This window comes from Leuciscus leuciscus (genome assembly GCF_965113295.1).
Source record: "Leuciscus leuciscus genome assembly, chromosome: 2".
Classification (NCBI taxonomy): domain Eukaryota; kingdom Metazoa; phylum Chordata; class Actinopteri; order Cypriniformes; family Leuciscidae; genus Leuciscus; species Leuciscus leuciscus.
The window spans coordinates 73,546-95,398 of record NC_138726.1 but is presented as its reverse complement, the minus strand read 5'-3'; the positions used below and the strand labels follow the sequence as shown (position 1 = coordinate 95,398).

At 46.6% G+C, this 21,853-nt stretch overlaps 1 protein-coding gene across 1 annotated transcript; it reads left to right on the top strand.

The window, feature by feature from the left end:
• The first annotated feature begins 18,586 nt into the window (after positions 1-18,586).
• LOC309483631 (uncharacterized protein) lies at positions 18,587-21,853 on the top strand. The gene is made up of 5 exons (XM_082149552.1): positions 18,587-18,668; positions 20,102-20,369; positions 20,786-20,878; positions 21,091-21,297; positions 21,414-21,853. The coding sequence occupies exons 1-5, from the start codon at positions 18,636-18,638 to the stop codon at positions 21,494-21,496; spliced, it is 684 nt and encodes a 227-aa protein (XP_082005678.1). The 5' UTR covers positions 18,587-18,635; the 3' UTR covers positions 21,497-21,853.

Sequence of the window (21,853 nt, the reverse complement as noted above, 5' to 3'; positions counted from 1 at the left end):
CCTAGGCGAGGCAGCTCACGCGCCTATTGGTAGCTCTGCAGCAACTGCTGCAACCTATCGAGGGACTGCCTGTGACGAAGCACCAATGAGGGCGCGGGCGCCCGTGCACGTCACGTCCCGCCAGAATGGGCGTGGCTTAAGGCTATATAGCAGAGTCCAGATAGGTTGTTCTTTGATTTTTCATCTCTTCAGCGAAGTGGTCACATCACATCGCTGTTCTCCAGAGAAGCCTGCGCCATCGAAAGAGCCTTTCAGCGGGACGAGCCATCTGCTTCGCAGACAGAAGCCGGCGCCTATATCCTTTCTATCTTGTATTTGCATTGTGTGTGTTCCCCCCGCGACACAAGCATCTAAAAGAGCAGAGGCGTTGTTTCAAATGCCTCTTTTCTCCACACGGACCACGCGCTTTCCTAGGGCGGCTGCCCGGAATGCGAGGCTATGGCTATGTCGACCCTGCGGGCTCGACTAGCCTCCTTGACGTGGACCCCGCCCCTCCGCTTCTCTCTTCTGGGCCGCGCCATAAAAAGCGCCGTTCACAGAGAACGGCGGAGGTCATCCCTGAGATCGCTTGCATGCCGGCTAACTCCCCGTGTGCATCGCTCTCTGAGTCATATTGCAGCTGAGCTCGCGGCCAGCTTTCTTACGTACAGAAAGCGGACCCGCCCCTCGCGCCCTCCCATCCAAATGGCGGGGTTCGAGTATTATGAGCGTTTTAAACATATGAGCCCATGCCGGTTCCACCCCACGTGACTCACATGACGCTCTGTTATATGCTCACGCTGACTGAAAGCTCATGTCATTTCCCCCTGTGTCTCAGTGGTGAAATCTAAGGCCATGTCCACACTAATACATTTTCGTTTGAAAACGCATCTTTTTCTCTCCGTTTTGGCCTTCCGTCCACACTGAGACGGCGTTTTTATTAATGAAAACGAAGCTTTTTGAAAACGCACTCCAAAGCGTATACATTTGAAAACGCCGTGTGGACTGTGAAACCGGAGGGATTTAAAAACGATGACGTAAATTTAGTCATGTGACGCATATTGTACCAATAGATATTCATGTTTATACCAGTATTGTGCCTGTTATGTGCTATTCACTTTCACACTGTTGCTAAAAAATATTCTACATTGCACACTCTTCATATCACAGTCCTGCAAAGATGACATAATTTAGCCTACTCACATTTGCTGTCCTGCGGTGATACATGAGAGCAGTCGCGTTTTAGACCAAACATATGGTGTCTGCGTGCGACCTGGACGCATCAGTGAATGGTGAGATATTTTACTAAATAAAATTATCCTGTCAGAAGAATTGCGCGATAACTTCATTATTTATTTTTCCATCTGAATCATATCAGTGAGCTTTTGTGGGGTTTTACACATGCGCAGTAAAGGTGAATTGAGTGTTTTCAGGCGTTTTTCAAAAGTTTCTCATCCACACTGAAACGTCCGAAAACGCTTGAAAACGCTAGTGTGGACGGAGAGCGTTTCTAAACGAAAACACCGTTTTCAAATGTATCCGGATTAATGTAGACGTAGCCTAAGGCTTTCGCGCCAGAGACCCGTGTTCGATCCCGGCTCTGGTGGCAGTTAAAACTTATGCTGTTTTCCTCTGAGCTCGCAGCCAGCTTTCTTACGTACAGAAAGCGGACCCGCCCCTCGCGCCCTCCCATTCAAATGGCGGGGTTCGAGTATTATGAGCGTTTTTAAACATATGAGCCCATGCCGGTTCCACCCCGGGTGACTCACATGACGCTCTGTTATATGCTCACGCTGACCGAAAGCTTATGTCAGTTCCCCCTGTGGCTCAGTGGGAAAATTCAAGGCTTTCGCGCCAGAGACCCATGTTCAATCCCGGCTCTGGCGGCAGTCAAAAAACGTATGCTGTTTTTCTCTGAGCTCGCGGCCTGCTTCTTATGTACAGAAAGCGGACCAGCCCCTCGCGCCCTCCCGTTCAATGGCGGGGCTCGAGTACTATGAGCGTTTTAAACATAGGAGCCCACGCCGGTGCCCCCCCGCGTGACTCACATGACGCTCTCTTATTGCTCACGCTACTGAAAGCTTATGTCATTTCCCCCCTGTGGCGCAATCTAAGGCTTTGGCGCCAGAGACCCGTGTTTTTATCCCGGCTCTGCGGCAGATATAAATTATACTGCGCTCTTTTCGACAACGCTTCGCTCTCACAGTTCCCACAGCAGAGGTGACTGGAGGAGTGTATTTTGCAGCCAACGAGCCCGTTATACAACCCGCTCGCCTGTACCCAAACGCCGTTTTCACGGCAACCCAGATAAATCTCATTATGTCTGTTGGTCCGGCTCATGCCGGAAGTGTTGGCTCACGCCGATGGTGTAATAATTGTAGGTTCTGTGCCCACTTCTCAGTGCTCACTCCTACACATAAGCACGGCCTGTTCAGTGTTGCACACTCATTCACGGCCCACATCAATAAAACCGGCTCACGTCGCGTGTGTTTTAAATGTAGAAAAGGTGCCCGCTTTACAGTGCTCACCCCTACTCACAAACACAGGTCGCTCTGTGACACACGCTCACTCACAGCCCCTGTTAATAAACACAAAATGCGTTCTGTGTGCAGAGAACCCAACAATAAACACAAATTGTGTTGTGTGTGAAGAGCGCGCGCTCACTAGCAAACACTGTATGCTATGTACCACACACAGTGACCAGAGTCCGAACACCACTCTCCCTCTAGCTTTAAGCATAAAAGCATGGGAGATGATCCCGGGCGTGTCAGACTGGGTACTGAACACTATAGAACGAGGCTATTCACTGCAGTTCGCTCGCAGACCCCCACGCTTTCGAGCCAGGGTCGAAACCACGGTGAAAGACGAAGTGGCACACCTACTTTGCAGAGAGATTGCGAAACTGAAAAAAAAAAAATGAAAAAAAAGGGGGGCTATAGAAACCGTCCCTCTGACACAGAGCGAGTCAGGTTTCTACAGCAGGTATTTCCTCGCCCCAAACAAGGATGGCGGTCTCAGACCCATCCTAGATCTCAGACGGTTTTACAAAGCCCTCATGCGGAGATCGTTCAAAATGCTCACGACCAGACAAATTCTCGCGCAAATTCGCCCGAGAGACTGGTTTATCTCTGTGGATCTGAAGGACGCCTATTTTCAGATTCAAATAGCGCCCCATCACAGGCCTTTCTTGCGATTCGCCTTCGAGGGTCAGAGCTATCAGTACACCGTCCTGCCGTTCGGTCTATCTTGGCACCTCGTACATTCACAAAGTGCATGGACGCGGCGCTCGCTCCCCTGAGATGTCAGCTGATTATAGCACAGTCAGAGGCAGAGCTGATAGCCCACAAAGCTTTATTACTCGACCATTTACAGGATTTGGGTCTCCAAATCAACTGGACCAAGAGTCCGCTGTCTCCCAGCCAGAAAATTCCTTTCTGGGGACAGATTTAGACTCAGTGTCAATGACAGTGCGGCTGACGTCACAGCGCGCGCTGCAAATTCAACGCTCAGTAACGTTTTTCAAGGTCGGCAGCATCTTTCCTCTCGAGAGTTTTCAGAGGATGCTGGGTCTTATGGGTTCGGCCTTGGCAGTGCTTTGACTGCGCTTGCTTTTCACGCGCCCTCTCCAGCACTGGCTGAAAACGAGGGTCCCGCTTCAAGCATGGACCTCCGGCCGCGTTCGCCTCAGGCACTGGACCCTTGGAAGGTGACAGACTGGTATCAGTCAGGCGTGGATCTGGGAACAGTCTCGAAACGAAAAGTAAACTCGACAGACGCCTCCAACTCAGGTTGGGGCACCCTCTACGAGGGCAGGCCAGTTTTTTGGTCTGTGGGCAGCCCAGGAAGGGCGCTTACACATAAACTGTCTGGAGATGCAAGCGGTCGAGAACGCCTTGGGACATTTTCTCCCCTTCCTAAAGGGCCACAATGTCTTAGTCCGTACGGACAACATGGCGGTGGTGTCTTACACAAACCGTCAGGGCGGTCTCAGGTCATGGAGCCTCCACACGCTGGCATAATGCCTCCTCGTGTGGGCCCAACTCAATCTGCGCTCGCTAAGAGCAGCGCATGTGCCAGGCTGCCAGAATGTGGTTCCAGACATACTGTCCAGGGACAATGTTCCCCCCGAGGAATGGTCCCTGCACCCTCAGGTAGTCCAGTCACTATGGGACACCTTCGGCAGAGCGGAAATTGACCTCTGATCGCGCACTGCCCAATATTTTTCACGAAAGATAGGGATGCGCTGGCCCGCGACTGGCCCAGCCGCCCGCTCTATGCGTTTCCCCCGATCGCGCTATTACCACAGGTGATCAAGCGAATCAAGGAGAACGAATGCTCTGTGCTCCTCGTGGCACCGCTCTGGAGGAACCAAGTTTGGTTTCCGGAGCTGATGCAGCTAGCGAGCACGACCCCATGGCCGATTCCGGTGAGGAAGGATCTCCTCTCCCAGGCCAAGGGCGCGATTTGGCACCCGCGCCCCGACTTATCAACAAGTACCCACTGATCTCCCAGCGGGAGTGTTGAACATAATTACACCGGCTAGAGCGCCCTCTACTAGACGGCTCTACGCTTCTAAGTGGTCAGTGTTTGCTGGCTGGTGGTCGGCTCGAAACACAGATCCACAACGCTGTGGCGTTACGGAGATTCTCCCCTTTCTTCTAGAGCTTTTGGATGAGGGCAGGTCCCCCTCCACGCTCAAAGTATACGTGGCAGCCAATGTGAAGTCTGCATCCTCCGAAGGCCGTATTTGAAGGCCGATTGCGTCACAGCGGCGCGTCGAAACGTCACAGCGGAGCGACGAAGGATGTCCCAATTCAAAGGCTGCACACTTCGGAGGTCGCATTTGAAGGCCGATTGCGTCACCGCGGCGCGATGAAGGCTGTCCCAATTCAATTCTGCATCCTCCGAAGTCCGTATTCGAAGGCCGGTTGCGTAATCGCGGCGCGACGAAGGCTAAAGCGACGCCAAATGCACCCTTCGATTCCCCGTGAAAGGAAGGATACATAAATCCTTCTTTATTTTCCAACTTCCAACTTTATTACACTTATCAAGGGGTGGTAGTGGCGCAATGGATAAGACACATGCCTTTGGTGTGAGAGACCCGGGTTCGAATCCACTGTGAGACACCAATGTGTCCCTGAGCAAGACACTTAACCCCTAGTTGCTCCAGAGGCGTGCGACCTCTGACATATATAGCAATTGTAAGTCGCTTTGGATAGAAGCGTCAGCTAAATGAATAAATGTAAATGTAAATGTAAATAAATGGACACTTAGCGGACTATCCTACCCCATAAGTCATCGCGCGTCGGTGACGACAGCATTTTTATAAAAAAAAAAAAATGACGGCCGAGAGTTCGCTGGTGGACGGCAAATTCACATTTAAATGTAAGTATTATGTTTTCATTTACTCAAATAGCTAGTGAAACCACAGTTAAAAGCCACAAGTTTTTCTTTCTTATAAACTTCATCTTAACTTAAAATCACCATTGCGTGGCTTCATTTGTCAGGTGGTCTGAGGCAAAACTTGTGCTAATATTAGTTTAATAATTGTTTCAGGGAGCAAGGAGCAGACAGCTCAATTTATTAAACTGCAATTAAAAAAATAAATAAACGAAATAAATTAAATTACATTTTATTGTAATATATGCACTAGTCTGTCTAACTTGTGTAAATAAGAAATATCACTCACCCTATAAAGCCCACAACAATAAGAAAAGCAGTAGATAAGGCAATGAGGTTTCACTTTTATGTGTTTTTGTAGTGCTGTGCTTAACCAAATTTGAGTATTCATGAATATGATTTTAAAAATACAAAGTAAGAAAGTTGAGATCACATCTTTGCTGAAATGTATTGTGCTGTTGTTATTAACAAGCCATGGTTAATTTGCTCTGCCTTAGGATTGCACGTGTCCTGGGACAGGAGAGGGTGTGAGTGGGAAACCCACTGCTGAAACTTGGCCCTGGTTTGTCCTCATGGATGAGATGTTGGGACAGAGGCATTGCACCCTCATTGCCTCAATCCCTGAGGACACATCAGGGCCGAGTTCAGCAGTGTGTGACCAAGAAGAGGAAGAGCCAGAGGCAGCAGCATCAGCATCAGCACCAGGACCAGCAGCATCAGCATCAGCACCAGCACCACGATGAAGGCAAGACAGAGAGGACGAGTTTTTGGACTTGATTAGAGAAGACATGGGACTGCAGAGGCGAGGAGAGCACAAGAGAGAATGGACAGGCTGTTTTCTCCTCTTGAAAGAATCATTGAGAAATATATATATATATATATATATATATATATATATATATATATTCTTGTTTAACTTTTTTTCACTTATATTTTTTAAAAGGAAAAAAAAATTATGCAACTTTAAATGTGTAAATAAAAGAGAATTCTTTGCTCGGGACATTGTTTATTTTTGTAATGACAGTCATCATTTCTACATGAAACAAATTCTTCTATAACTGTTTTCCCCCAACTATTTACAACATATTTTAAACATATCAAAATCAACATAAACTTTTAAATTTACAGTACATAAAATAAGAAAAAATGATGTAGACTTTTATTCAGCTGAGAGGGAGACCCTGGTTTGCTGCTGGACCGGGATGGGCTCCACAATAGAGACCCTGGTAAGGCCTCCTGCTGGTGGGACATCATCTGGGATGCTCTCCAGAGTGTTTGACTGCATATTTACACTATCCACGTCTACCAACAGGTTTGCAGGGCTGACTCATGGAATAAATATTGAGATACTTTATTACACTGAAGTACTTTAAATAACCACTAATACCGCTTTGGGGAAAAACTACTAGTCATATATTTCAAACCTTAGTTAAGCAAACTTATCTTGCATACTCTTACTCTTGATACCTTAAGTACATTAAAGTAAAGGAATTCTGGAGGAAAAAAAACCTTGTCAGGGTTTTTATGATGGTTCTGCTTTTATATTACTGCATATGTTGCATTTTACTTCTGAATATTTTCAAGGTTGATACATTTAAACTATATACTTTTGTGTAGTTTATTGTAAAACAATGCATCATATTGTAAAATAATTTTGTAGTGTTGCTGTCCTGTGTGGGAAAATCACTTCGAGTATTAACGATGTAGTTCCTTACATACCACCACTGGTTATTTTGAAAATTAAACTAACAAAATGTAGGCCTATTGTCACAATATTAACAAATTGTTGCTAACTACAGCACTGTCCCATTTCAAAGAGTGCATCTGAAGCGCTCGGACCGGTCTAGCGGCGGAGGATTGTTCTTGTCGCCTAGCAACAGTGACTGACAGCTGCCGATGACGAGTGGGAGTAACATTCGCACTGGACTTTTTATATTCAACTGAGTTTTATATTCAAATAGGGTTGAAAACCTGTGTAAATATATTTACCATGGTCCATTTATGTGCATAATAAAAAGAATACACTAGCCTACAAAATCGCATCAAGGTAAGATATAAATGAACATTTGAATCTTCGGCTAAGCCGAAAGTAGGCCTACATGACCTGGTCCTCCAGTAAAATATAAAACATAAAAATGAAAATAGCCAATTCTGGCTCCATAGCTGTTTACTTAATTATATCAAATGAATTGTCAGGATGGCAGCATACTCTCGCACCGTTGCTTGGCGCCTGGAGCGGTAATCGGGAACACCTGGCTGCACAATTAGGAAATCCTACGAAGGCTACATGGTGTGTCATTCGGAGGACGCATAGGCTGCATCGTTTGAAGTCCGCAGCCTTCGAAGGATGCAGTCTTCACATTGGGACACAGCTATAGTAGCGTTTACAAAACCTATGCATGGCCAGTCACTGGGAAGGAATTATCTCATCATCTGCTTCTTGAGAGGAGCTAGGAGATTAAACCCTCCCTGGCCCCCTCTGGTTCCGGTCTGGGACCTCTCCATGGTCCTGGATGCCATGAAGGGTGAACCCTTCGAACCACTTCAGTCCGTGGATCTGTGGTATCTTTCGTTAAGACCGTTTTCCTCATGGCTCTCGCCTCAGTTTAAGCGAGTGGGTGACCTCCACGCGCTCTCTGTGAGTGCTACGTGCATTGAGTTTGGGCTTAATGACTCCAAAGTCATCCTCAAACCAAGACACGGTTATGTCCCCAAAGTGCTTTCCACTCCGTTCAGACCACAAGTCATTTCACCGTCAGCTCTCCCAAGATCTGATGGTGAGGGCGATGTGAATTTTCGCTGCCCTGTCAGGGCATTAAGAATATATGTTGAACGGTCTGCTGCTTCAGGCAGTCAGAACAGTTCTTTGTTTCTTCATGGCCGTACCAAAGGGCTAGCCACGTCGAAACAGAGCCTATCCAGGTGGATAGTTGATGCTATCGCTCTAGCTTATGGGTCTAAGGGCCTTCGATGTCCTCTGGGCATCAGAGCTCATTCCACCAGAGGCATGGCCTCTTCGTGGGCATGGTCCAGCGGAGTTTCACTCCAGGATATTTGTATGGCGGCAGGCTGGGCCTCTCCGTCTACATTTATAAGGTTTTATAACCTGGAAGTTCCCACCTTACAGGATAAGCTGTTGTCAGTCTAACATAACACGTACTGTTCTGCTCGACTCAGATCTGCGCAGACTGTATATTATATACGTGCTGCCGGCAAGGAAACTAGATCGACAGATCAGGCTGATCGTTCCCCCTGACTGTGATTATACACTCACATCTGTCCCTTGGGTTCAGATGTCTTCTGACTGACAAAGCAGTTATTAAATCATTCTTATGAGGTTCAGCCCACGGATGTCTATCCCGGCTGTTGTACCGTACTAAGCACCCATTCCCCCTTCTCAGGAATGGTTAATTATATTCTTAGGCCCACCCTGGTCGGCCCAGATATTACCACTATTATGTGTAGCCCCGGGCACATGCCCTTGGGAATATATGTGTGGACATTACTAGCACGCACAGCGTTTTACATTGGGTTCCCGTAGCGTAAGCTAGCTTACGCAACACGAGAGTACTCTCGTAAGAGAACGCTCTCGGTTACTAACGTAACCTCGTTTCTCTCTAGATGAGGGAACGAGTGTTGCTTAACCCTGCCGTGCTTGTGCTACTTTCTGGTTTCGCTTCAGTATGAAAAACCAAAGAAAACGTACTCGGTTACCTAACGTAACCTCTGTTCTCTCTAGAGAGGGAACGAGTATTGCGTAAGTTTAGCTTACGCTACGGGTAAAGTCATCTTTTCTCGAGATATGAAGCAAAAAATTATCCTTAATTTTTATATCTTGTCAACGCAGTGCGGCAGCAAGCAGACCTAGAGCAGGCAATCTAGCGTGCTCATAGGCTGCTCTGCGGCAACTGCAGCAGCCTATCACTGAGCCCTTGGCGTGACGTCACGCCAAATGAGCGCGAGCAGCGCGCCTACGCGTCACGGCCCGAGGCGGGGCGTGGCAGAGGGTATAAATATGGGCTGAGAGGCTGCTTTCAATGGTTTTTGTCGCAGAAGCGAGTGAGCTCGTGGCGCGAGCACGGCGGGTTACGCAATACTCGTTCCCTCTCTAGAGAGAACAGAGGTTACGTTAGGTAACCGAGTACGTTCTCTTACGAGAGGTTCTCTCGTATTGCGTAAGTTTAGCTTACGCTACGGGAACTCCCTTGTCAACGCCGTGCGCGCCCGGCATCCACTGAATGAGTCCCAGGGAAGCCCGGGGAACACGAGAGTGTGAGCCAGGCGGCCAATGATATGGCTAGCGCAAGTACATAAGCACATAGTAGGGGGAACAGAACGGCGCGGCCGGTCTGACTAACCAACCCTTATATTGTACAGCTCAACCAGGAGGGCTAAATCAAACAGCAGTAGCCCGCGCACAGAAGTGGGCCGGCCTACGCGAGATTTAGACTGATAAAAGTTTAGCCTGCAGGGCGGGAACTTCTAGATTGTAAAATCTAACAAATGTAGACGGGGAGGCCCAGCCCGCCGCCGTACAAATGTCATGAATAGAAATTCCGCTAGTCCAAGCCCATGACGAGGCCATGCCTCTAGTAGAGTGGGCTCTGATGCCCAAAGGGCATTGCAGGTCTTTAGACGCATAAGCAGCTGCAATAGCGTCCACTATCCATCTGGACAGAGTGTGTTTCGAGGCGGCGAGACCCTTGGTGCGCCCACCAAACTAAACGAAAAGCTGCTCCGAGCGCCTCATGGCGGCGGAGCGCGTAATGTAATTTCTCAGCGCTCTGACAGGGCAAAGGAGATTACTGTCAACTTCGCTGCCGGTAGCCGGCAAAGCTGAGAGAGAAATGACCTGTGCTCTGAAGGGTGTGCCCAACACTTTGGGGACATAACCGTGTCTCGGTTTGAGAATGACTTTAGAGTCATTAGGTCCGAACTCGAGACATGCCGCGTTAACTGATAACGCATGCAGGTCACCCACACGTTTGACTGAAGATAGGGCTATCAGAAAAACGGTTTTGAGCGTGAGGTATTTCATATCCACAGTTTCCATGGGTTCAAAGGGATGCGCTTTCATGGCCTCTAAGACCAGGGAAAGATCCCAAATAGGAACCGAGGGGGGTCGCGGGGGGTTCATCCTCCTAGCTCCTCTAAGGAAGCGGATAATGAACTCATTCCTCCCTAATGCGCGGCCCAGCGCCGAGTCGGAAAAAGCTGATATGGCCGCAACATATACTTTGAGCGTGGAGGGGGACCTGCCCATGTCCAACAGCTCTTGGAGGAAACAAAGCACACGCGACACCTCACATGTTTGTGGATCCAGCCCCTGGGCGGTGCACCATTTATTAAACACAGACCATTTAGATGTGTAGAGCCGTCTCGTAGAGGGAGCTCTAGACTGTGTGATCGTGTTCACAACCCCTGTTGGCAAGTCAACGGGTATCCGTTGACTATCCATACATGCAGAGACAACGCTCTGGATGAGGATGCCAGATCGAGCCGCGGGCTTGAGAGAGAAGGTCTCTTCTTACCGGTATCGGCCAGGGGGGTGTGTCCGCCAGCCGTATTAGATCTGGGAACCACGTTTGATTCTCCCAATACGGGGCTATGAGGAGCACCGTGTGGCGCGCTTCCCTGATTCTCCAGATGACTTGTGGCAGCAGAGAGACAGGGGGAAAAGCGTAAAGCGGGCCGCTGGTCCAGGTTTGGGCCAGCGCGTCCTCGCTCTTGGAAAAGAACCGTGGGCAGTGCGCGTTGTCTTTTGACGCAAAGAGGTCGACTTCCGCTCTGCCGAAACGGCGCCACAGTGACTGGACTGTTTGGGGATGCAAAGACCACTCCCCCAGGGGAACATTGTCCCTGGACAGTCTGTCTGGACCCTCGTTCAGGAGACCCGGCACATGCGCGGCTCTCAGCGAGCGCAGTGAGTGCTGAGCCCACACAAGGAGGCGTTCCGCCAGGGCGCAGAGTGTTTTGGATCTGACACCGCCCTGACGGTTCACATAGGCTACCACTGACATGTTGTCCGTGCGGACTAGTACATGGTGGCCCTGTAGGTATGGGAGGAAGTGCTTGAGCGCTTTCTCGACCGCCAGCATCTCTAGACAGTTTATATGAAGGTGACTCTCCTGGTCTGACCAAGGGCCATAGACCGGTCTGCCCTCTAATAGCGCTCCCCAACCTAGGTTGGACGCATCTGTCGAGACAACTTTCCGGTGCGAGACAACTCCCATCGTCACTCCCGTGCGATACCATTCGGCTGCTAGCCAGGGCTGCAGGGCTGAAACACAGCCATGATCCACTCTGACTCGTAAGCGGCCGGCCGTCCAGGCTCGGTGAGGCACTCGCGCTTTCAGCCAGCGTTGAAGCGGGCGCATGCGCAGTAAGCCCAGCTGGAGCACTGCTGCAGCTGAGGCCATATGCCCCAGGACTCGCTGGAATGTCCTCAGCGGAACCTGACTGCCCGTCTGGAAAGACGCGGCGAGATGTCGAATGCGGAGCGCGCGCTGCTCTGACAATCTGGCCGTCATAGCCACCGAGTCCAGTTCTATTCCGAGAAAGGAAGTCGACTGGCGGGGCAGTAATGAGCTCTTGGTCCAGTTGACCGAGAGACCCAAGCATTCCAGATGGCTGAGAAGCGCTGTTCTGTGAGACAAAAGCTCTGCCTCTGACTGCGCGAGGACTAGCCAGTCGTCCAGATAATTCAGTATCCGCATTCCTTGTCTCCTCAGGGGAGAGAGAGCCGCGTCCATGCACTTCGTAATGTACGGGGTGCTAAAGATAGACCGAACGGCAGGACGGTGTACTGATATACCCGACCGTCGAAGGCGAATCTCAAGAATGGCCTGTGACGGGGTATTATCTGAATCTGAAAATATGTGTCCTTTAGATCGAGAGAGATGAACCAGTCTCCCGGGCGAATTTGCGCGAGGATTTGTCTGGTTGTGATCATTTTGAACGGCCGTCTCATGAGAGCTTTGTTCAAATGTCTCAGATCTAAAATAGGTCTCAGCGCTCCGTCCTTCTTGGGTACGAGGAAGTAACGGCTGTAAAGCCCGACTCGCTCAGAGAAGGATAAACCTGTTCTATAGCCCCTTTGCGCAGCAGCTTCGCTATTTCTGCTTGAAGCAGGTGCGCTGCTTCTAAAGTCACTTTTGTCTCCGTCTGCGCTAGAAAGCGCGGGGGGCGACGAGCGAATTGAAGCGAATAGCCGTGTTATATAGTATTCAGCACCCATTCTGACGCGCCCTGAATAGCTTCCCATGCTTTTGCACGCATAGCTAGGGGTCGAATGGTCTCTGGGTTCAGATCGCCGCGCTGAGCGGGATGGGGAACCTGTATCAGAGAGGATGGGGCGGCGACGCGCCGCCAGTGCTCGAACACGGGGGCTGGAAAACAGTGCTGACTGGCTGTACAGCATATGATGGCTCGATCGCTACGGATGGAGCGAGTTTTGCTGCTAAACACCCCTGGCGCGAGAGCGGCGTGGGGGTTGTCATGTCTGAAAGTGGGTGCGCGTGCTCGTGAGCGGGCGCAGAGTTTACACTTATAACACGGCCAGTGTTTGGGAGCTTTGTAACCCGAGGTAACTGAGTGGCAGAGCAAGCAGCGGGTAGTTGTGAGCACAGGGTTGTGGGCACATTTACTACACTTGGTACTCGAGCGTGTGTCCGCTTTATGAGAGTGCGCTCTGAGCGTGTTACCATGGGGATAGTGTTTGTGTGTAGTGGTGAGCACATTTTCTACACTTATGACACCTTCGGCCAGAGCCGGAATGTTTGTGAGCTTTGGAGGATCTGCAACCCGGTGTAACTGTGTAACAGAGCGGGCAGTGGGTAGGTGTGGGCACAGAATTGTGGGCACATTCTCTACGCTTAGCACTCGAGCGGCGCATGCCCGCTATGAGAGTGCGCTCTGTGAGCGTTACCGGGGAGACCGTGTTTGTGTGTAGCAGTGAGCACGTGGGAGTGGGCACATATTCTACACTTATAACACCATTGGCGTTATAGGAAACTGATAGAGCGAATGCTTTGATGGCTCATATGTTTAGACGCTCATAAATACTCAAGCACCATCCTGAGAGCGGGAGGGTGCGAGATGCGGGTTCACTTTCTGTATGTAAGAAAGCTGCCGCGAGCTCGGAGAAGCCAGCAGAAAAAATATATTTATCTGCCGCCAGAGTCGGATTCGAACTCGGGTCTCCAGCACGGAAGCCTAGTGTTCTGCCACTGAGCCACAGGGGCACACATAAGCTCTCAGTTAGCGCGAGCATATCACAGAGCGTCGTGTTTCGTTTCGGCGTTTGTTTGCAGGCGCGCGTGTCTTAAACAGGCTCGTTTACTGCAGTATTAGTATTTCCAGCCGCCTGAACTTTAGAGGGGACTGAGAAATATGTCAGGAACGGAGTTTAGTCCGACCTGGGTGGGACTTCCTCTTTTCGCCGGTGCTCGTGACGTCCGCTCTGATATCCTTTGAGAACGGCGCGGTTGCGCGGCTCGGACAAAGGGAGAGAGAGCGGGAAGATGTCATCATGTGCTGTGACATCGTTAGTTTGCAGACGTGCGTGTATGAAAACAGGCTCGTTTACTGCAACATAGATATTTCTAGTCGCCTGTAGCTTAGGAGGGGACTGAGAAATGGAGGTGGCCGGTAGGTGACGCGCACGACCGAGACGCGGGGTAGCTTTCTTATAACGTGAAGGAAGCCAGCCCGTGACCGCCTACTTCTGACATCCCTTGTGAGCGGCGCGTTTGCGCGGCTCGAACAGAGGGGAAGAGCGCAGGAAGGGCGAGCGTCGTCATGTTTTGCGTAGCGTTAGTTTGCAGGCGTGCGTGCAAAAAAACAGGCTCGTTACTGCAATATATGTATTTCCAGTCGCCTGAGCTTAGGAGGGGACTGAGAAATATGTCAGGAATGGAGGTTAGTCCGCTAACACTCTACTCTCCTTTAGCCAGTGACGGGGGGGTAGCTTTCTTGTAACGTAAAGGAAGCTATAGCCCGAGACCGTCCGTTTCTGACATCCCTTGTGAGCGGCGCCGTTTGCGCGGCTTGACAGAGGGGTCTGACGTCATCTGCTTCGTCCCCTGAGGCGACGGCAGTGCGGGCAATGGCCGGCCGCTGCACGTCGGTGAAGGGCGGGGGAGAAGGAGAGAGCGAGGCTCGCGGGAGGGGCTCCGGCGAGCGCTCAGCTGTCATACCCGGCTCGCTGTACGCAGCCGCCCGGGTAGAAGGCCAGGCAGAGAGCGCAATCACAAGGCGGTCTCCGTCGCTGAGCGTGGCTCTGCACGAGCCACAGGATGAGCGAGGCATTTGAAACAACGCCTCGCGCTCTTTTAGATGCAAAGTGTGTCGCGGGGCGAGCACACAACACACACACATAGAGCAAATAAAGGATATATTCGCCGGATAGCGAAGCAGGCAGGGATAGCTGAAGGCGGCGAAGGCGGCCGGCTTCCTCAGGCAGAATCCTCGGCTTGCAAGGCGCTGGTTTCAACGGCGGCTTCCTCAGAGATCAGCGATGCCTAGAGCTTCGCTGAAGAGACAAAAATCAGTGAAAGCAGCCTCTCAGCCCATATTTATACCCTCTGCCACGCCCCGCCTCGGGCCGTGACGCGTAGGCGCGCTGCTCGCGCTCATTTGGCGTGACGTCACGCCAAGGGCTCAGTGATAGGCTGCTGCAGTTGCCGCAGAGCAGCCTATGAGCACGCTAGATTGCCTGCTCTAGGTCTGCTTGCTGCCGCACTGCGTTGACAAGATATAAAAATTAAGGATAATTTTTTGCTTCATATCTCGAGAAAAGATGACTTTACCCGTAGCGTAAGCTAAACTTACGCAATACGAGAGAACCTCTCGTAAGAGAACCAAAGAATCTGGACTCTGCTATATAGCCTTAAGCCACGCCCATTCTGGCGGGACGTGACGTGCACGGGCGCCCGCGCCCTCATTGGTGCTTCGTCACAGGCAGTCCCTCGATAGGTTGCAGCAGTTGCTGCAGAGCAACCAATAGGCGCATGAGCTGCCTCGCCTAGGTCTGCTTATGCAGCAATGCGTTTTAAATTAATGCAAAATTAAGGATATTTTTTTGGCTTCAGTATTCTCGAGAAAAGGGATTTTCCCGTAGCGTAAGCTAGCTTACGTAACACTCGTTCCCTCATCTAGAGAGAACCGAGGTTACGTTAGTAACCGAGAGCGTTTTCTCCTTGTCGCACACCCAGGCTTTTTAACTTCAACAATGAAAATACAGTTTAAAAATATGACTTATCTGGTAACTATTAATATACCTAAATAAGCACTAGTAAAATAATTAAAATACATTATAGTATTTAATGTGAGACCACCATCAATATTACTTTTTATACAAAATATAGCTGTCCCACAGTATTGGTGTCATTTCCTCCACAACACTGTAATGTCCCTTTAAAGAGTTTGTGTGAAAGATTGTTTAGGTGGTTTCTGTGGAAATGTTCAGAGACATCAGAGCACATGTTGGACATGGAGGCAATTTTACATTTTCATCAAGAACAAAATAAGAAAAATCAAGGTAAATATTGCTTGATCAGTTAATATATAATAAACATTTTAAGTTAAATAAGAGTATTTTGCATACATGAAATGCTAAGTATTAATTCAAAGCTAATCAGTGAAGCTATCTTCCATTTTTTTACAAAAAACTACAGAAATATCATTTCCACCACACTGCCCTCTACCACACTGCCCTCTGTGGTGGAAATGACAGCATGTGGGAATGACATTTATGGTTACAAAGTACAGTTGATATGGATTGCAAGAGTAGATTTGTGTAATACTTTTTATATTATAATATTATAATAAATTACAATACTTTTTATATTTATATTTATATTATTTTTATTTCTAAATTATACTTTTATATTAATTGATTTCATTTAGATAAATGAAAATTCAATTTTGTTGCATCATTTATTGCTTATATTTTTGCCTTGCCATCAGTTGTGTCAGTTATTTACAGTATCCACTGTAACCGTTCATCTGTGAGACAAATCAGTTGTAAACATCAAGCTCAGCACTACACTAAACACAGTTGTGGTTATGTTTAATGACTTTGTGAATTGAGTTTACTGAGTGTGATGAGTTTAAGAGTTTTTCTAATAAATATATCTACTGTTTCTCTACATTCACGTTAATCCTTTGTCATTTCCAGCACCACACACATTTTTTAAAAAATATTTAAAAAGTTCTCATCACACATTAAAAATGTATCCACAATTTACGAGATCATGCTCTACTTCATATAAAAATTCAAGTTATTTATTTTCTAATAAGCTCTTGCCCAAACCAATATTAAATTTCAGTGTGACAGGTGTACAGTTCACCATTTGGTCCTTAGGGCAGTTAATTTATCTCATTGACAAATGTATAATTATTGTAAATTGTGGAAAAACTGATAAAACTAGTTACAAAAAATGATCTTAGACAATTCTTGAGTGGCATTATTATTCTATTTTTAACAGCTGTATATTGAGATGTGGTGGAAATGACATTTGTTCATTGCAGGTCAGAAAAAATTCAAAATATTAACAATTTCTATTGTAATCTAAGTTTGTCCTCTTACAGACCTTAAAACTAGACAAATTATTTAAACTTATGAGACTGTGTTACATGACTTTTGAACAAGTTTTTTTTTATTCAACTTCACAAGCCTCACTCACACACACACACACACACACACACACACACACACACACACACACACACACACACACACACACACACACACACACACACACACACAAGGGGGTGACAGTTAACAGGTTAAAGACCTCCAGAGCTCCTCAACTACACACACACACACACACACACACACACACACGCACTCTCTCTTTCTCACACACACACACACACACACACACACACACACACACACACACACGCACGCACGCACGCACGCACACACACACAGGAGCATAAACAGAATAATATAACAGATGCCACGTTCATAATTTTTCTATAATCAATGATATGTCTTGTGTCCCCCTTTGTTTACTTTTGCTGAGCTTGTAGAGTAAGAACTGTTCATTATCAACCAGCACGACTGTAGATTATATGATCTGAAGAACGGGAAAGGGCTCGGGAAAGAGGCGCGAAGCGTCATCATAAAGTTCTGCGCGATAACATCCAGGGAATCACCAAACCCGGGGATCTATGATGGATGATCAACAACTCGTGCTCTACCGTCTGAGCTAGTCGGGCTAACCGTAACGCTTTTAAAGACCTCCAGAGCTCCTCAACACACACACACACACACACACACACACACACACACACACACACACACACACACACACACACACACACACACACACACACACACACACACACACACACACACACACACACACACACACACACACACACACACACACACACACACACACACACACACACACAAGGGGGGTGACAGTTAACAGGTTAAAGACCTCCAGAGCTCCTCAACTACACACACACACACACACACACACACACACACACACACACACACACACACACACACACACACACACACACACACACACACACACACACACAAGGGGGGTGACAGTTAACAGGTTAAAGGCCTCCAGAGCTCCTCCACTACACAGCATGTTTAACCACAAACTGCAAAATAATTCAGAAGCTCTTATAGGCAGAAGAAAAGGAACCAGGTTCTCCCTCGACAATACACTGTGATTTTATGAACTTGACAAACAAAGTAAAACCTGAGATGATGTCATAAAAGTGAGGTGAATTCCAGACAGGACAACATCCTCTAAATATGAAAATCATGGAAAATCATGGAAAACATATATCCATACATTCCATATATCATGGAAAACATGAAGATAATATAAAAAGTATCTTGAATACTTATATGAATACACCTCTACATAATGATTTCACTTTATGAAACTGTAAAAACAATTTGCAAACTCTTTTTAGAGTTTGGATGATGTCACTATAAACTAATTTTATGGAAAAGATATGTGATCCTTTTTATACACTAAAATAAATGAAATCATATTGGGTAAACTATTGCTTTAGGACATTTAATGTAAAGGTATAATCTGCATGCATAATACAAATGCTGAGAAGTTATGCAGAATCTTAGGGGGTTTCTAAGGGGAATCCCGTGGGAAGAAAGAAAGAAAGAAAGGGAAAGTAAGTTCCAGTATATAAGCAGTTTCAGCCTGCAGTGAGATTACAGTTTCAGCCAGCGGTGAGATTACTACAGGTGTGGAGATATGGACAGGTTATACAGTTATATCACGAGTCTGGTAAGACTACATTTTCATCTCAAACAAGATTCTTTGCATTGGATTTAACTGGTAACATGTGTAGAACAGAGCTGAGAGTGTTTAGTGGCTGAGAGCTTCATCAGAATAGCTACACATATTAACACTTACAAAATGAAGTGGTAACCTTGGTTTATACGGTTTATGTGGTGGTAACATTTACAAATACTGGTTTAAATTACAGTTTTAAAAAAGTGTATAAAATGACAAAAGTCATAAAAAATCATATAATATAAAGTATATGCCAGTATTTCTCAAGTGGGTAGCGGAGTTTCCAGTCAAAGAAACGACAACAAACGTAATTCTGTTTTTCTGATGAGAGACTTTTATTGTGAAGGGCTTGCGTGAACGCTTTTGTCAGACCCAGTTTAAAGGGATAGTTCACCCAAAAACTAAAATTCTGTCATCATTTACTCACCCTCAAGTTGTTCCAAACCTGGACAAAGGAAGATATTTTGAAGAATGTTTGTAACCTAACAGTTGTGGGGCACCACTGACATCCATAGAGGTTTTTTTTTCATACTATGGAAGTCAATGGGACTCATCAACTGTTAGGTTACAAACATTCTTCAAAATATCTTCGTGTTCAGCAGAACAAAGAAATGTATACAGGATTGAAACAACTTGAGGGTGAGTAAATGATGACAGAATTGTTGGGTGAACTAACCCTTTAAGTAAAGAGTAGAGATGACGATTTCAAAACCCTGCTTCATGAAGCTTCGAGACATTACAAATCTTCTGTCCCGAATCATTGGTTCCGATCGCGTACACACTGCCAGAGTCACGTGATTTCAAGTAAACGAGGCTTCATTGCGTCATAACTGTTCGAAATTTCAATATTTCGTCGGTGGGGTCGAAGATCTGTCAACCCATGAATCACTGAACAAGTGTCTGTGGGTTTTACCTGATCTCTGATCAGTTTTAATCATGTGTAGACGTTTTAAATGGTCTCTTATTGGCCTGTTTAGCTGTTTTACCAATGATTTGTATGCAGGCATGTTTATGATATTAGTCAGCAGAGCAGTTGTTTCATTAACAGTTCATGTTGTGTATTCACCATGGTAACTTTTGTTTACATAATAACCCCAAAATGTCGCTTTTATTTTCACTTTGTGTTACATTGTGTGGTGGCTCATACCAAACGAACAACTTTATTGTATTGATATTTAATAGCCAATGTAATTTGACAACACATGTCATTTTCACTTTTTTACAGTATAAACCGTATTATTAAAACAAAGAAGCACAAGTTGTGGGCATGTGTAGAATTTGTGAGAATTTAGTGAATAATACTACAATCTGAAATCTGTTCTCACATTCTGTGCAAGCCTATTGATTACTGAGAAATCAGAAGACTAGACTTTTAATTCTAACTTTATTTTAAAATAACCTTTGATTTGTATTATGCTTTGAAGTGGGAGAAGATCAGCGCAGTGTTCTGGGGTTCAACACCTGATCAGACGAAGCCATCGGACACTAGCTCAGACAAACCTGATCAGACGAAGCCATCGGAGAGTTCAGACAAACCTGATCCTGATCAGACGAAGCCATCGGAGAGTTCAGACAAACCTGATCAGACGAAGCCATCGGACAGCTCAGACAAACCTGATCCAGATCAGACGAAGCCATCGGAGAGTTCAGACAATCCTGATCAGACGGAGCCATCGGAGAGTTCAGACAAACGTACGCCGCACATCTAGCCCATACTCTGTAGTTGTGTTTGTGCATAACACTAGACCAGTCGAAGGTTTGGACTGAATTTGTTTCTTAAAACCATTTGGATCTAAATGCTTTTGCTTAGTTTTTAATGAGTTGTGCATATACTTTAATAATAAAAAAATATATTTTTTCCCATAATTCCCATTCTTCCACTGGCGTTATTTTATAGTTTAAATACTTAGATTTAATTAAATTGTTAGATTAGTCGTTTTTTTTAGCAGTATGTGTAGTATGTAACCACAGATTCAGCAGTTTAACTGCAGTATTAAAGTTGATTAAAGTTAAGTTGGTCTTATTATGCACAATTCATCAGTCTTATGTTATTCCAATTAAAATAGGTTTGTCCTCAGAATCCTGAATCAAAAAGTTTCTGTTTTCAGATGACATCCCAGTCACTAAACCTGCTCCAGCGTTGGTGTCGGTGGTCCAGGAGGGGAACAGTCCCGCACAATCCCCCGCAAACTCACATTCAGGTCTGTCTGCACTCTGGGATGAAATTCCCAATCAAATACAGACTGAGTTTCACTTAGAAATATGTCCCATATTACACATTACCAATGCCATGTTTCTTTGACTTCAGGCCTTCAAACCTGTTTGAACTGAACTCTGATTTATGATGCACAACATCCTTCTGGGATCTTGATGTATGTGTTCTCAAGGTCATTGTTTAACTCTGTCGTTTCAGTTCATCAGATCCCATCACAGTATTACCCAAACTCCCTCACTGACCCTAATGAGATTGCAGAAGTGGAGAAGATCAACCTCAAAGTAAGATGTGATGGGAAGTTCATGGGCGTGGACATGTTCCCACAGGAAAAACTCTCAGTTTTACTAAAGGAGGCCTGTGACATGGCAGGGAAGAAACCAGAGAGGATGTCTCTGGTTTATGAAGGTAAACACAGCATTCGTCAATCGTTTCTTGAGGTTGATCTGATGCACCAAACTTAAAAACTTCAGTTTGATGAGTGAGCCTGCACATCAGTCACTGCTAGAATTATTTATTTTCAGGAGAACATCTGGACGTGGACGAGAGAGTGTGCCATTATAGTCGACTACGAGGAGGAACCACAGTGAACTTGATTCGTATCTAAATCATGCCTGGAATATCCATCCGGATACACAAATACACTACAAGAAATGCTATACTTAAGCTCATCATGTTGCTTTAAAACCAGTGTCACTGTAAATGTTAACTGCAAGTATTGTATTGATGTGCATGTTGTATATTCTCTGCAGTCTTACCTCAGCTATTTTTTTTTAATGACACTTTTTTTGCCATGAGACATATTGTGAAAAACAGTATTAAGTCTCCGCCCGATCGGTCCAACAACAGTTTCTGATAAGCTTGTGAAAGATTACTGCGTTACTGTCTTTTCAGTGTGGCAAATTCATTGAATTACCTCTTTGTTTCATCTGACTCCAAAAATAAAAAAGGCCAATAGATGTTT

Bases quoted from the DNA above. Each gene is read 5' to 3' on its own strand.
- LOC309483631 (XM_082149552.1), top strand. From the start codon at position 18,636: ATGGACAGGTTATACAGTTATATCACGAGTCTG. The intron at 18,669-20,101 runs GTAAGACTACAT...TATGCTTTGAAG, and splicing joins ACAGTTATATCACGAGTCTG to TGGGAGAAGATCAGCGCAGT. The intron at 21,298-21,413 runs GTAAACACAGCA...ATTTATTTTCAG, and splicing joins GATGTCTCTGGTTTATGAAG to GAGAACATCTGGACGTGGAC.